Raw genomic sequence first — 17500 nt, forward strand, 5'->3', positions numbered from 1 at the left:
CGGACCACATTGGACAGGTTCAAATGTACTAGGAAAATAAAAACAAAATAAACCCAAGAAACACCGCAGTCAAGAGTTCGAACGCACCAAACAAGGTTACATGCACCAGGTGGGGTCAGACACATCCTCAGACGAGGTCGCCTGCACTTGGCAGACCAGGTCACTTGCACGAGAACGAACCAAAAACACACGCACCGCTCAGGGTCAGATGACCAACAGCGTAACCCAACGCGCTTAGTCAGGCCTCGAGAAAAAAATAATAAAATTAATAAATAAATAACATAACAAAAAAAATTAAAAAATAACATTAAAATAAAATAAAATAAATAATTATTAAATTAATTAATAAATTTTTATAAAATTATAAAATAAAATATTGTAAATAATCAAAAAAATAATAGATAAATATATACAAATACTGCTACTAATAATGTAATTATTTATAAGGCGCAAAATCTTGATGAAGTCAACTCTTAAGTGCGCACACGCACACACACACACACACACACACACACACACACACGTAAATGCTTCAGGCGGAGCCACGTGCTGACAATAATTGTCAAGCGCACCAGGTATAACCACACCTACATGTAGGTGTGGACACAGCTGGGAAGGGTCAGTGAATGGTCAGTGAGTGGTCAGTGCGCACTGGACAAGTTGATGTGCAGGTTCACGTGAACCCGACACGGTTCACCTGCACCAGACAGGGTCAAGCGCACCGCTAGGTTCAACCGCACTGTGTTGAAGGAAGAGGACAGGTAGGAGGAGGTGGAGTCGGGTGCACTGGGCATGTCAGTTCACGTGTAGGTTCATGCGCACTAGACAAGGTTCACGCGCACCAGACATGGGGTCAAACGCACCGGTGGGTTCAAGCGCATCACTGACTGGGCAGAGAGAGAAAAGGACTGGGAGGAACAGGTCAGGTGCATTACGCATGGTCAAGTGCACATGGACGGATGATAACAGTGCACCAGGCAAGGCCAATAAGCGCCACTGGTCCCGTTCCGGCAAGGTCACAGGTACTGAAGACGTGCAGGGGGCAGGGCATTGCAACCTGTGAGTTCTGACGGTCAATGGTTGAAACCATTCACGTTTAGTGTGCTAGGTAAGGCCAAACACACATATGCAGTCAACACCCGTGCGCGCTCATGTGACTGCATGTTAAGCGACGAACAGTTGATAATAATAATGATAATGATAAGAAGAAGAAGAAAGAACAAGATCAATCATTGTAATAATAATAATATTATTATTATTGTTGTTATTATTATTATTATTATTATTATTAATTTAGCGCACTTTCTCGTAGAATTGCTTGTCAGTTTTATGAATGAATTAATCCTTTAATTATTCAATCAATTAATTGGTTTATTCATTTGTTTGTTTGCGTCTTTATTTATTTACCTATCTATTTGATTATTTGCGTATTCATCTAGTATCTTATTTCCTTTCTTTCTTTCTTTCAATTACATTATTGATAATATTGGTTTATCTGTTTGATTCTGTACCTGCCTTGTGTTCCACTGATTGGAGTACAAGCAGGCACGCTGAAAAAAAAAACACTGTGCATACTGTACAAAAACAACATATATAATCACATACAGACATAGATGATAGCAGATGTATAATAGATACATAAATAAGAAGCATGAGAAACACAGAGAGAGAGAGAGAGAGAGAGAGAGAGAGAGATTTTGTACTCTATCTTTCCCACATTCTGTTCTCTCTCTCTCTTTTCCTTCCTCAATCCCCTCCCCCTCACCCCTCACCCACCCCCTCCACCTCAACCGCTCCCTTTTTCACTTAGTTGAATATTTCTTCCCCTGCCATTGATTTTCACAAAAAATGATGATTTCTAATTAATGATAATAATAATCACCATTATGATAGAAAAAATATATATAAATAATGATGATATATCATTTATTTTCAGTCTAATATCCTCATCTTAGATGAACAGACTATAAATGAATAAACGAACGAGAGAGAGAGAGAGACCCACGCACACTTACCCCCCCCCCCCCCCCCCCCACCCCCACCCCCCCCACAGAGAGAAAGAGAGAGAGAGAGAGAGATAACTCAGAACTAAAAAATATATATATATTCAAGGATTAAGATTTTAGGCATGGCCCATTCTTCCAGTCTGTCATTGCTAATCTACATCAGTTACAATAACACATATGTATTTAATGGAAAGGGGAGAAAGAGCGAAAAAAAAAACCCAAAAAAGTCCTGCAGAAGGAATATGATAAAGAACACACACACACGCGTGCGCAGAGAGAGAGAGAGAGAGAGAGAGAGAGAGAGAGAGAGAGAGAGAGAACGAACGAGAGACAGAGAGAGGCAGAGAGAGACAGAGAACGAACAAACGAGAGAAAGAGAGAACGAGAGAGAGAGAGAAAGAGAGAACGAGAGAGAGAGAGAGAGAGAATGCAAAAACGATCCCCTCCCCCCCACCCCCCCACCCCCCACCCCCACCCCCTCCCCCGCCCCCATCTTTGCATAACCTAACCGATCACGTGCGTGTCCGATGCTGATGACGAAAAGTTCCAAAGTGCGATCACACGCCGCTTACCTCTCTGCTGCATGCTCCACACTGGTCTGCCCACCTTCACACTCGTGATACATACATGTTCTGGGGGGGGGGGGGGGAGGGGCGCGGGAGGGGGAGACGTGGGGGTGAGGGAGGTAGGTTGTGTACGAGGGAGGTGCAGGAGGTGTGTGGGAGGGGGGGGGGTGGAGCGGGGGAGGAGGGGAGAGTGGGTTCTGTTTGAGTTGCTTTTTTTTCTCCATTCCTTATCGAGCTTCAAAAATAATGTTGTGGGTTTTTTTTTTTTTTTAATCAGCCACGAAGGGTCAGTGAACGGCTATTGGTCGGAAAGAATGTCATGTTTTAAGATAAGTGTGTGTGTGTGTGTGAGTGTCGGTTATTCACCTTTCGGTTCTGCATTTTCTCTACCGGCTGTAAAATGACTCATAAAGCTTTTAATCTTTAAGAGTGCTGAGCTTGTCTTCTTCTTCTTCTGTGACTCTCTCTCTCTCTCTCTCTCTCTCTCTCTCTCTCTCTCTCTGTGACTCTCTCTCTCTCTCTGATTCTCTCTTTCTCTTTCTGACTCTCTCTCTCTCTCTATGTCTCTCTCTCTATCTCTCTCTATGACTCTCTCTCTCTGTGACTCTCTCAGTCTCTTCCTCTCTCTCTCTCTCTCTCTCTCTTTCTTTCTTTCTTTCTTTCTTTTGTCTGTCTCTTTTGTATGTGTGTATGCGTGCATGCGTGAGTGCGTGTGTGCGTGTGTGTGTGTCGTTTCGTTTCGTTTCGCTCGATACCATTATTTTCATTTACTTTAATTTTCATTTCCTCTTGTCATTTCATCATAATATTATTCCATTCCATCATCACCACTACCATCACTGACTGTGTGCTGTGCTGTACCTTTTATTTACCTGTGTGCTAGCTGAATCGGTAGCGTAAGCAGCACTGACTTGAAGTTGTGAACCTTGTGAATGGAGAGAGTTACCACTCTTTACTATTTGTCAATCATTTCATCTCCTAGCCTCATTGTTTGTCACTATACTATACTATACTATACTGTACTGTACTATACTGTACTGTACTGTACTGTAGTGTACTGTTCCAATGTACCTTTTATTTACCTGTGTGCTAGCTGAATCGGTAGCGTAAGCAGCACTGACTTGAAGTTGTGAACCTTGTGAATGGAGAGAGTTACCACCCTTTACTATTTGTCAATCATTTCATCTCCTAGCCTCATTGTTTGTCACTATACTATACTATACTATACTATACTGTACTATACTATACTGTACTGTACTGTACTGTAGTGTACTGTTCCAATGTACCTTTTATTTACCTGTGTGCTAGCTGAATCGGTAGCGTAAGCAGCACTGACTTGAAGTTGTGAACCTTGTGAATGGAGAGAGTTACCACCCTTTACTATTTGTCAATCATTTCATCTCCTAGCCTCATTGTTTGTTACTATACTATACTATACTGTACTGTACTGTATGTACTATACTGTAGTGTACTGTACTGTACTGCACTGTACCGTACCATACTATACTGTACTGTACTGTACCGTACCATACTATACCATGCTATACTGTACTGTATGTACTGTACTGTACTGTTCTGTACTATCCCGTGCAGTGCTGGACAGTTATGGCAAGGTGTCAGGTGGCATCCTGAAAGGAGCCGTGCACTATGTGGGTTCCTACGATCTCTGTAACGAGGTGCATGCCTACATCCCCAACAACTCCTCCCTCCTGTTCGGCCAACGGCCCCACAACTACGTCACAGAATATGACACTCGCTTCTGTCGCGTCACTTTCGACCTGCCTGATTCCGTCATCAATTCTTTCGGTGTGGTGAGTGGCGTGTTGTGGTGTGGTGTGGTGCGGTGTGTGTGTGTGTGTGTGTGTGTGGAGTGGGTGGGTGGTGTGGTGGGTTATTGGTTACTATCTTAATAATGAACATCAGTTTTTAAAGTTCATTAAAGGCAGATATTGATTCATTATCTCATAACTGTAACTCGGAGAGTGTAAGTGTGTCAATTTCGCTGTCCTTGATATTTTTGTTCTGGAATTCATTGACGTTATTTTTCTCTTTTTTTTCTTTTTTTTTTCTAATTTTTCTTTTCTTTTTCTTAACTGTATTCTTTTGAATAGTATTTTCAAGGAATGAAAGGTAAATAAAGGCACGCGAACATGAATGCACAACCTCAGCCTCTGTCATAAGAAGATGTGCAGAATGACAGATTGGGGATCCTTGTTTGGGTATGATACTGTCAAAAGATGTGGAGAATGACAGATTGAGGACCCTTGTTTGGGTATGATACTGTCAAAAGATGTGGAGAATGACAGATTGAGGACCCTTGTTTGGGTATGATACTGTCAAAAGATGTGCGCAATGACAGATTGAGGACCATTGTTTGGGTATGATGCTGTCAAAGATGTGGAAAATGACAGATTGAGGACCCTTGTTTCGGTATCATACTGTCAAAAGATGTGCAGAATGACAGATTGAGGACCCTTGTTTGGGTATGATACTGTCAAAAGATGTGGAGAATAACAGATTGAGGACCCTTGTTTGGGTATGATACTGTCAAAAGATGTGCAGAATGACAGATTGAGGACCCTTGTTTGGGTATGATACTGTCAAAAGATGTGGAGAATAACAGATTGAGGATCCTTGTTTGGGTATGATACTGTCAAAAGATGTGCAGAATGACAGATTGAGGACCCTTGTTTGGGTATGATACTGTCAAAAGATGTGGAGAATAACAGATTGAGGACCCTTGTTTGGGTATCATACTGTCAAACGATGTGCAGAATGACAGATTGAGGACCCTTGTTTGGGTAGGATACTGTCAAAAGATGTGGAGAATGACAGATTGAGGACCCTTGTTTGGGTATGATACTGTCAAAGATGTGGAGAATGACAGATTGAGGGTCCTTGTTTGGGTATGATACTGTCAAAAGATGTGCAGAATGACAGATTGAGGGTCCTTGTTTGGGTATGATACTGTCAAAAGATGTACAGAATGACAGATTGAGGACCCTTGTTAGGGTAGGATACTGTCAAAAGATGTGCAGAATGACAAATTGAGGACCCTTGTTTGGGTATGATACTGTCAAAAGATGTGCAGAATGACAGATTGAGGACCCTTGTTTGGGTAGGATACTGTCAAAAGATGTGGAGAATGACAGATTGAGGACCATTGTTTGGGTATGATACTTTGAATGATGTTGTGTTGGTATTTTATTGTATTGGCTTTTTATTTTACTTTACTTTTCTTTCTTTAACCTTGCTTTATTTTACTTTACTTTTTTTATACTTTGCTTTATTTCATCTAATTTACTTTGTTATTTTATTCTATCTTATTTTATTTTACTTTATTTTGTTTTGTTTTTACTTTACTTTGCTTTGTTTTATTTTATCTTATTTTATTTTACTTTGCTTTATTTTCTTTCATTTTACTTTGCTTTGTTTTATTTCATTTTATCTTATTTTACTTTGCTTTATTTTACTTCATTTTACTTTGCTTTATTTTATTTCATTTAATCTTATTTTGCTTTATCTTATTTTATTTTCTTGTACTTTGCTTTATCTTAGTTTATTTTACTTTATTTTATTTCATTTTTTATTTTATTCATTCTATTTTGTTTTACTTTGCTTTATTTTATTGTATTTTGTTTTACTTTGCTTTATTTTATTGTATTTTGTTTTACTTTACTTTGCTTTATTTTATTTTATCTGATCTTATGTTATTTTACTTCGTTTTGTTTTATTTTTATTTCATTCTACTTTACTTTGCTTTTATCTTATTTTATTCTATTTTTATTTTGTTTTATTTTATTCTATTCTATTTCACTACTTTACTTTAAGTTGTTTTACTTTACTTTACTTTACTTTACTTTACTTTGCTCCCATTTCAGGACACCCACGGCATCACCCTCCGCCTTCACTGGGGGATGTGTTTCCCGGACACCTGTCACAGTCACGACGTGGCCGCCATGTTCCACTTGGGTCAGTTGCACGTGCACAGCGAACACAGTGAACACAGGACGACGCTTCGCCATTCTAGGAAACGTTTACGTTGCTTAACCCTTTCACCGCCAGTCAATTCAGAGTACAAAATTCCCTTGTGGTATAAACACAGAAATGACAGTGGCTAAGAATAGCTGGGGATTCTCCCCGTGATGTATAGAAAACATGGCCTGTCCTACCACCGAACGTTAAGAGCAGTAGGTTCATGGATAACAGACCAATGAATGGTCAACTTTCAGTGACATGGGTCCTCTACCACGCCTGTGCATAAATGCGAGCTTGGCGGTGGAAGGGTTAAGGCCAGACATGGCAGCTATTTTCAAAACAGTTTTATTCTAAATTCTGATTATCATTACAAGTGGATATTGTTAGGTATCACCTAGGATTCACAAAAATGTATTTTAAAAAAAATATCATACTCTTCATGCACCGGTTGCCAGGGAAACGATTCAAAATGGCCGACAAACAAAAATGTTTTAAAGCTATATAACTACAAAACTATCATAGGTACGTCAGTTTTTCTTTTTGTTTTTTGATTTGTTATTACATGAACTCACTTCCTACATTGGAATAGCATTATATCTAAAATACTGAATTTTTCACCAATTTTTTAAAAGAAAAGACAGCTATGACAAAAGAACTTTCACTCTGACTCGACTATCCTAATAGAGAAAGTGAGTTTAGGTAATAATAAATCGAAAACAAAAAGAAAAACTGAGTTTCAGTTTCAGTTTCAGTAGCTCAAGGAGGTGTCACTGCGTTCGGACAAATCCATATACGCTACACCACATCTGCCAAGCAGATGCCTGACCAGCAGCGTAACCCAACGCGCTTAAAAAAAATGGCAGCGGTGGGATTCGAACCCACGCCCCCGAAGAGACTGGTGCCATTTTGAATCGTTCCCATGGCAACCGGATCAAGAAGAGTGTGTTCTTTTTACATTTTTGTGAATACTGGGTGATACCTAACAATATCCATCTATAATGATAATCAGAATTTAGAATAAAGCTGTTTTGAAAATAGCTGAAAATAGCTGACATGTCTTGCCTTAAAGTCGTCTGTATTGTTTAGTGATTTGTTTCAGTTTATGACGGGCGCAATAGCCGAGTGGTTAAAGCGTTGGACATTCAATCTGAGGGTCCCGGGTTCGAATCTCGGTAACGGTGCCTGGTGGGTAAAGGGTGGAGATTTTTCCGATCTCCCAGGCCAACATATGCGCAGACCTGCTTAGTGCCTGAACCCCTTCGTGTGTAAACGCTAGCAGAAGATCACATACGCACGTTAAAGATCCTGTAATCCATGTCGCCGTTCGGTGGGTTATGAAAACAAGCACATACCCAGCATGCACACCCTCGAAAACGGAGTATGGCTGCCTACATGGCTGGGTAAAAACAGTCATACACGTAAAAGCCCACTCGTGTAATAATTATACGAGTGAACGTGGAAGTTGCAGCCCACGAACGAAAAAAAAAAAGGTAGTTTCAATTTACGTTTCAACGTTTTATACACACCTAGGGTATTCTCCTCAAGGCCTGACCAGCACGATGGGTTTATGCATAGGTCAGGCAGATATCTGCCCGCTTTTTTATGTAAGCAGATGTTGTGTAGCGTATATGGATCAGATCACACGCTTTGACACCGCCTTCAAAACTGAAAACTAAAACTACTACGTAAAGGAACAAATTCCTCGTTTAGCCAGTGCGTGCATCGTACGTTAGTTATAATCCTCTTCCATCCACTGTCTGTTACTTATGCATAATGGCGATACAGTCCAAAACTAGATAGCTTGGAACGCAAGTAACTATGCTAGATGATGAATTTATGTAATGTACTTTGGTTTGTATACAGCGAGATTCAGCCAGTTCAAAACAAAAGTAAAACAACAGCAGAAGTAGCAACAACAACAACAGCTATAACAACAACAATAACAAGAACAGCAACAACAACAATAATGACAAACTGTATTGTATTTCTATTTGTATTTGTCTTTTTTGTCACAAGAAATTTCTCTGTGTGAAATTCGGGCTGCTTTCCCCAGGGCTCGCGTCGCTACACTGAGAGCGCCACCTTTTTTTTTCAACCCTTTTGTTGCCGTGGGTTCTTTTACGTGCGCTAAGCGCATCTTGCACACAGGGCCTCGGTTTATCGTCTCATCCGAATGACTAGCGTCCAGACCACTACTCAAGGTCTAGTGGAGGGGGAGAAAATATTGGCGACTGAGCCGTGATTCGAACCAGCGCGCTCAGATTCTCTCGCTTTCTGGGCGGATGCGTTAAAAAAAACAAACTCTAAATACTGCAGACAGACAGACAGTTCTGGTTGGTGACTTCAGCATTTCTTGACGCTCAACAACACAATCAGTGCGTCGTGTCCATGTGAGAGTGTAAGTCGTGTCTTTTGCAACTGCTAGACCTTGAGTGGTGGTCTGGACGTTAGTCATCCGGATGAGACGATAAACCGAGGTCCCGTGTGCAGCATGAACTTAGCGCACTTAAAAGTACCCACGGCAACAAAAGGGTTGTTCCTGGCAAAATTCTATAGAAAAAAGTCCACTTCGATAGGAAAAACAAATAAAACTGCACGCAGGGAAAAAAAAATTAAAAAAAGGGGGTGGCGCTGTATTGTAGCGACGCGCTCTCCCTGGGGAAAGCAGCCCGAATTTCACACAGAGAAAACCTGTTGTGACAAAAGGAAATAAAAATACAAATACTTTTTTTTGTGTAACTACTCTTGCTGTCGTCTACGTATTCTGATGATGATCATTGGTAAACAAAGCTGTTGACTCTGCATCACGCCCAGTAAACTGCCCGGTATGACTGTGACAGGCACCTTGCAGCAGTACAAGATCAGTGTCCACAGCGTGTACTGTGAGGAGGAGGAGGAACTGGAGCAGGATCCCTCGGCCATTATCGCCATGTCAGTCAGCACGTTATGCTTTTCCTCTGTGGTGGTGGTGGTGATAATAGTGGTGGTGGTAGTGGAGGTGGTGATGGTGGTGGTAGTGGTGGTGGTGACGGTGGTGGTGGTGGTGGTGGTGGTGATGGTGATGGTGGTGGTGGTGATGCTGGTGGTGGTGGTGGTAGTGGAGGCGGTGATGGTGGTGGTGGTGATGGTGGTGGTGGTGGTGATGATGGTGGTGGTGATGGTGATGGTGGTGGTGGTGGCGGTGATGGTGGCGGTGATGGTGGTGGTGGTGATGCTGGTGGTGGTGGTGGTGATGGTGATGGTGGTGGTGGTGGTGGTGGTGGTGATGGTGATGGTGGTGGTGGTGATGGTGGTGGAGGCGGTGATGGTGGTGGTGGTGATGCTGGTGGTGGTGGTGGTGATGGTGATGGTGATGGTGGTGGTGGTGGTGGTGGTGGAGGCGGTGATGGTGGTGGTGGTGATGCTGGTGGTGGTGGTGGTGATGGTGGTGGTGGTGGTGGTAGTGGAGGCGGTGGTGGTGATGATGGTGGTGGTGGTGATGGTGGTGGTGATGGTGATGGTGGTGGTGGTGGTGGTGGCGGTGATGGTGGTGGTGGTGGTGGTGTTGGTGGTGATGGTGGTGGTGGTGGTGGTGATGGTGATGATGGTGGTGGTGGTGATGGTGGTGGTGTTGGTGGTTGTGGTGTTGGTGGTGGTGGTGGTGGTGATGGTGGTGGTGGTGGTAGTGGAGGCGGTGGTGGTGGTGGTGGTGGTGTTGCTGGTGGTGTTGGTGGTGATGGTGGTGGTGACGATGGTGATGGTGGTGGTGATGGTGGTGATGGTTGTGGTGGTGGTGATGGTGGTGGTGATGATGATGATGATGATAGTGATGATGATGATGATGATAATGATAGTTATGGTGATGATGATGATAGTGATGATGATGATGCTGATGACGATGATGGTGATGATGATGATAATGATGATGATGGTGATGATGATGACGATGATGGTGGTGGTGGTGGAGGTGATGATGATGATTATGTTGTCGTTGATTGATGATGATGATTGTTGTGGTGATGGTGGTGGTGATGACGACGACGATGACAACGACGATGCTGCTGATGATGACGACGATGACCACGACGATGATGATGGCGATAATATGACAATCACGACGACGGCGATGACGACGACAATGACGATGACGATAATATCACGATCACGACGACGACGACGACGACGATGCTGATGATGCTGACGATGACTGTCGGCGCCCACAGAGTGATTCTGGCGCTGCTGGGCGGCACGGTGGTGGTGTGCACGGTGCTGGAGGCCCTCATCCAGTTCTACAACAACAACTGTGTTCCCCAGCCACCCCCCACCCAGCAGCCTTCAGCCCACGTGGCGTACGAGAACGCTGCCTACCAGCCTTCCGAGGACAAAGGTGAGTGAGGGGCTGTGAGTTCGTGAGCTCGTAGGAAAAACCTCCCACGGGCGGCGCATAGTGGGCCGTATTCAAGACACAAATTGACTTTGCCTTTTATACTCACTCAGTACGGCCAGTCCTCTCTTCTCCTCTACACAGACCCCTCGGATATCCAGTGGGTGTCTGAATGACCCAACCTTTAGCTTCCGTCGTCAGAATTGTGATGTTCTTTGTCAACATTCACCTCTTCAGTATAAGAGCCTTCCACTTGCAAAATTTTGATGATGGTAATTGGGGTGAAACGCTGTTAACGTCGTCTCTTTCGCCGTTTGTATGGAGAGAGTTAAGGGACAGTGTACCATGGACATGGTAGGGGAGTGGGGGGGGTTCCAGGGGGTACAATTTACCTTTTGAAGGTTGGGCCCTGCAGGTTACACATTTACCCGGCAGGTATGTTGGTCTCTGGAATATTATGGCCTCTGGTGGTTAAAGGATAGAGGGGTTTCTTTTTTCTTTCTTTTTTTTTTCTCGATCTCCGCAAACCTGCTAGTGCCCACGAGCGAAGAAGAAGAAGACGATGATCATGATGGTGATGATGATGACAAAGAAGAATTTCCAGTTTTAGCTTCAGTTTCAGTTTCTCAAGGAGGTGTCACTGCGTTCAGAAAAATCCATATACGCTACACCACATCTGCTAGGCAGATGCCTGACAGCAGCATAACCCAACGCGCTTGTCAGGCCTTGAGTGCATGCTTATATTTTTTGTGATATTTATCATAGTGGATTTCTTTTTGTATAATTTTGCCAGAGGATAACACTCTCGTTGCCATGGGTTCTTTTTCAGTGCGCCAAGTGCGTGCTGCACACGGGACCTCGGGTTTATCTTCTCATCCGAATGACTAGACGCTCAGTTTGATTTTCCAGTCAAACTTGGGAGAAAGGGCGAGAGCGGGATTCGAACCCACACCCTCACGGACTCTCCGTATTGGCAGTTGAGCGTCTTAACCATTCTGCCACCTTTGAAGAAGAAGAAGAAGAATACAATGGTGATGATGATAATGATGCTGATTAAGAAGAAGTAATATTGTGTTAATAGTTCAAAGCAACCAGACGTGTTTTTCATATGCATGTACTCTTTCTTTAACAATCGGTCTGTCTGTCTCTACTCCCACCCCTCACCCCCACCCCCGGCACCCAACCCCTCCCAACCTGCCCCCATCACCCCCAAACCCTCCCAACCAGCCCCCATCACCCCACATCCTCACCTGTTTTTCTCACCGAGAAATAACCACACGTTTTAACCCCTTTTCGACAGGTGTGGATTCCCCAGGCACCTCAGAGAAGAAGGGAGGGGGAGGGGGGCTGCCCACAAACTACGTCCCCCACAAGGAAGGGGGGGATGTGGGTTCCCTTCCTGTGAAGCCCGGGCTCCCAGGTTCTGGTGCTGGTGCTGGTGGTGACGGGGCGGTGAAGAGGAGCAGCCCCCCACCGTCCTATTCCCCCCGGGCAGAAACTGGGCGTCGCGAGGGAGAGATGAGTGAGTGGTGGTCTTGTTTGTGGGCTTGTTTCTTGCATCACCTTCTGCCATCGTTTTTTGTTGTTTGTTGTTGTTTGTTGTTGTTGTTGTTGTTGTTGTTTTTTTGGGGGGGGGGGTCGACATCGTCAACTTCAAAATAAAGAGAGAGACAGAGATTGCAAAACAACCAACCAGCTAACCAAACAAAATTGCCTCTAACGCTGATTGTCCTCACACACACACACACACACACACACACACACACACACACACACACAGAGAGAGAGAGAGAGAGAGAGAGAGAGAGAGAGAGAGTACACACACACACAGTAGTAGTAGTTGTTCATCCTTCTCATTCTACGCACTCTCCCTCCCTCCCTCCTTGCCTCATTCCCTCCCTGCCCTGTAGCGGTACCCGCCCTGGTGAAGGCGTTCTCCGTGCTGACCAACATGCCCAAGATCCTGAGCGGCAAGAAGTCTCCCAACGCTATCCACTGCCTGCACGGCATCCGCTTCTTCTCCATGCTCTGGATCCTCCTGGGACACACCTACAACTACGGCATCGTCTCCGTCATCGACAACCCCACCACGGGTAGGTCTTGGGGGTATGGGTGGTGTCGGGGTAGGGGACGTGTTGTAATAGAATACGATACGATACAATGAAATACAATACAATACAATACACTGCCGTGCCATGCCATGCAATGCAATACGATACAATACAATACAATACATTGCCATGCCATGCCATACAATGCCTTGCAATGCAATGCAAATGCAATACGATACGATACGATACGATGCGATACAATGCAATACGGTATGATACAATAAAATACAATAACTATGCAATAGAATGTAATACAATACAATGCAATGCGATACAATACAATGCAAGGCAACACAATGCATTGCAGTACAACACAACACAACACAACACAACACAACACAACACAACGCAATACAATACAATACAATACAATGCCATTCCATGCCATGCCCTGTTATGCAGTGCAACACAATACAATACAATACAATACAATACAATACAATACAATACAATACAATAAACCTTCATTCATCCATTTTGGAAATGAATTGTGCATCCAGACTCGTCACTCACCCTACACAATATTTCAGCCCACAAACAAATCCAACACACACACACACACACACACACACACACACACACACACACACACACACTTTTGTAAAATAGCGTGACTATTAATACACAATTTCAGCATAAGAAATGCTTCAATAAAATCGTTATCTAATTGTGAAACGGAAGGTTTAGTGTGTGTGTGTGTGTGTGTGTGTGTGTGTGTGTGTGTGTGTGTGTGTGTGTGTGTGTGTGTGTGTGTGCGCGCGTGAAAAGATGAAACAAACTCTTTATCTTTCCTTGCCTTGCCTTGCCTTGACTTACCTCGCCGTACCTAACTTTACCTTGCCTTTCCTTACCTTGCCTTGCCTTGACTTGCCTTGACCTACCTCGCCTTACTTAACCTTACCTTAACTTACTTTGCCTTGCCTTGACTTGCCTTGACTTACCTCGCCGTACCTCACCTTACCTTAACTTACCTTGCCTTGCCTTGACTTGCCTTGACTTACCTCACCTTACCTTACCTTACATTTCCTTGCCTTGACTTGCCTAGACTTACCTTACCTTACATAACCTACCATTGCCTTACCTTGCCTTGGTTCACCTTGCTTTGACTTACCTCATCTTACCTAACCTTGCTTTACCCAAACTTACCATGCCTTGCCTTGACTTACTTCACCTTAAAGAACTTAGTACTTGAATGATTACATAGAGTATCTTGCTTAAAGTTCAACACCAACCTTGCTTTAATCTGCCTTGCTTCCCTTGTCTGTTGACTTACCTCCGCCTGACCTCACCTTCCGTAACTACCCTCCACTTGCCCCATTCACTCCTGACTAACCCTCCAACCAGCCTTCCATACCCACATTCCTCACCTTTTTTCTTCAGAGAAACTTACCACACGTTACTAACCCTTTTCGACAGTTGATTCCCTAGCACCTCAGAGAAGAAGGAGGGAGGGCTCCCACAAACTACGTCCCACAGGAGGGGATGTGGTTCCCTACCTTGAATGCCGCTCCAGGTTCTGTGCTGGTGACTGTGTGACGGGTGAAGGAGCAGCCCCCACCCCTTACCCCGGGCAGAAACTGGGCGTGCGAGGGAGGATGCAGTGTGCTTGCTTTGGCCTTGCTTACTTCATTACCTGCTTACTGCATCGTTCCTACTTGCCTTTGTTGTTGATTTGTTGTATGTTCTGTTTGTTTTCTATTTGCCTTGGCGGGTCGACTCGTCACTCAAAATAAAGAGAGACAGAGATTCAAACAACCACGTAACCTAAACTAATTGCCTTAACGCTGATTGCTTCACCCCACTTACAACACACCACCTAACACACACACACAGAGAAGAGAGAAGAGAGGAGAGTACAACACATCATTGTATAGTTGATCTCCTTCTCATTCCTTACCTACCTTCCCTCCTCCTTGCCTCATTCCTTGCCCTTAGCGGACTGCCTGAAGCGTTCTCCCTTCTGAACAACTTTGCCCAGTCCTGACTGGCAAGAATCTCCAACGTTACCGCCGCACGGCATCGCTTCTTCTCATTGACCTCCTGGACTTACACCTACAACTACGGACGTTTCGTCATCGACAACCTCACCACGGTTAGGTCTTGGGGTTGAGCTGCGGGGGGGAGCGGGTTAGGAGTCTTGTAATTAAATACATACGACAATGATACAAACAATCATACATAAATACCTTACCTGATATGCTATGCATACGAACATTACTACATTGCATCTCATACAATGCCTTGCATCAATCAATGCATACATCATACTCTTGCTACATGCATACGTATGATACATAATACACTAACTATGCAATAGATGTTACAAAAACTGCGATACAATAAATGCATGCACCTTTTGCAATACAACACACTACACCTACACTATACAATACAATACATCCTGCCATCCATGCCTTGTACACACACACACACACACACACCTCACCTCACCTCACCTCATCTCACGTTACCTTACCTTACCTAACCTTACTTCACCTTACCTCACTTACCTTACCGCACCTTACCTTACCTTACCTCACCTCACCTTACTTCACTTCACCTTACCTTACCTCACCTTACCTTACCTTACCTCACCTTACCTTACCTTACCTTACCTTGGCTCACCTTGCCTCACCTTACCTTACCTTACCTCAACTTACCTCACCTTACCTTACGTGTTTCCTAACATTACCTTACTTTTCCTTGCCTTGACTTGCCTTAACTTACCTCACCTTACCTAACCTTACCTCGGCTCACCTTGGCCTTACCTTGCCTTACCGAACTTTCCTGGCGGTGACCCTGAATGACGTGTTCACATTACAGCCAACCTGGTGGAGGCCGACGCTATTTTCAAGAGGTTCACCTTCCAGGCTATCATGGCTGGAGGCTTCACTGTGGACACCTTCTTTGTGCTCAGGTCGACTGTCACCCCACCCCCATCCCCCCTCTCTGTCTCTGTCTCTGTCTCTCTCTGTCTCTCTCTCTCTCTCTCTCTCTCTCTCTGTGTCTGTCTGTTTCTGTCTCTGTCTCTCCCACTCTTTCTGTGTGTGTGTGTGTGTGTGTGTGTGTGTGTGTGTGTGTGTGTGTGTGTGTGCGCGCGCGCGCGCGCGCGAATATCCCTGTTTATCTCTCTGTCTCAAAGTCTGTCTGTCTATCTGTTTCTGTCTCTGTTTGTCTGTGACTCTTTCTGTCTCTTTCTGGATATTTTTGTCTCTGTCTCTCCCCCCCCCCCCTCTCTCTCTCTCTCTCTCTCTCTCTCTCTCTCCCGTATATCTCTGTCTGTTTGTCTGTCTGTCTGTCTGTGTCTGTCTGTCTGTCTGTCTGTCTCTCTCTCTCTCTCTCTCTCTCTCTCTCTCTCTCTGTGTGTGTGTGTGTGTGTGTGTGTGTGTGTGTGTGTGTGTGTGTGAATCAGTATCTATGTGTCTCTGTATTTAATTTATCTGTAAAAAGTGTGTGTGGGGGGGGTGGGGGGGGGGAGTTGGGCGCGAGTTTGTTTTTGTTTATGTTGATCTTTGGATGTTTATATAATTTCGTCTCTTTTTTGTTTGTTTGGGGGTTGTTGGTTTGTTTGTTTTTGTTTGTTTGTTTGTTATAGCCATGTACTGATTCAGTTATCGTGAAAAAATCGTATACCTATGTTTGATAATTATAAATGCTTTGTATCTTTTCCACTTATATTCAAAACGTTTGGGTCATGAGTTCTGTAAGCTGCGCAAATATTCCTCCATAACAAGCCCACAAACATGGAATGCCGTGATCTCATTTCAGAAAATGCAAACTTTGGTACGATTTGCATTTTCCCATTTCTCGCCCAATAGTCGTTATTGTACACATTATCTAATTGTTACTGGATAATAACAATAAAAAAAATTTTAAAAATCCTTTGCTATGACCGTCTTGATAACTGCATAAAGTGTTTTCCATTCTTTCGGAGAATAAAAAAACAACCCATGTATACTCCCCCTCCCTCCGCACCCCCCCCCCCCCTCCCCACCCACCCCAACCCCCAACACACACACACATTGACAATCTTTTCACTGAAAACAATATTTGGTGTACAGGGCCAGAACCACGGGAGATTACTCAGGAAATAAAGCAGGTTAGAGTTACGGCCGGGTCAAAAGTAAGGTCCCTTTGCCTTTGTGGATTGAAAAGAAAACAGTGGAACAACAAGATGTAATTGATTGCGTTCGATATGACACAATCACACTCTTAATGAGTATGACAATATCACTGATTGATTTCGTTTGATCTGATAAGCTCTGAACTGGTCACGGTGGACTAGTTTGGTTACCAACATGATGTCACGGATTTAGTTCGAATTGACATAATTATTAATACAGTAACTCTTAGTGACTTGACGAAAGACGAAGATGGCAGAATGGTTAAGACGCTTATCCATCACCACAGAGTATATGAGAGTCTGTGTTCAAATCCCTCTCTCGTCCTTTCTCTAAAATTTGAGTGGAAAATCAA

At 43.9% G+C, this 17500-nt stretch overlaps 2 protein-coding genes across 3 annotated transcripts in view; both read left to right on the forward strand.

The window, feature by feature from the left end:
- LOC143287602 (neprilysin-2-like) overlaps positions 1-17500 on the forward strand; it is a 237601-nt gene that overhangs the window by 171361 nt on the left and 48740 nt on the right. The gene's annotated exons all lie outside the window — the stretch shown is intronic.
- The window catches only part of LOC143287601 (uncharacterized), a 57507-nt gene that overhangs the window by 27145 nt on the left and 12862 nt on the right, over positions 1-17500 (forward strand). For both annotated transcript variants that reach the window (XM_076595713.1, XM_076595712.1), the window contains exons 5-11: positions 4166-4383; positions 6454-6544; positions 9391-9481; positions 10753-10916; positions 12214-12435; positions 12824-13006; positions 15848-15941. In XM_076595713.1, the coding sequence (XP_076451828.1) occupies positions 4166-4383; positions 6454-6544; positions 9391-9481; positions 10753-10916; positions 12214-12435; positions 12824-13006; positions 15848-15941 (1063 nt within the window). The remainder of the gene's footprint in view (positions 1-4165; positions 4384-6453; positions 6545-9390; positions 9482-10752; positions 10917-12213; positions 12436-12823; positions 13007-15847; positions 15942-17500) is intronic.

The sequence above is a fragment of the Babylonia areolata genome, chromosome 11 (genome assembly GCF_041734735.1).
Source record: "Babylonia areolata isolate BAREFJ2019XMU chromosome 11, ASM4173473v1, whole genome shotgun sequence".
NCBI lineage: Eukaryota > Metazoa > Mollusca > Gastropoda > Neogastropoda > Buccinidae > Babylonia > Babylonia areolata.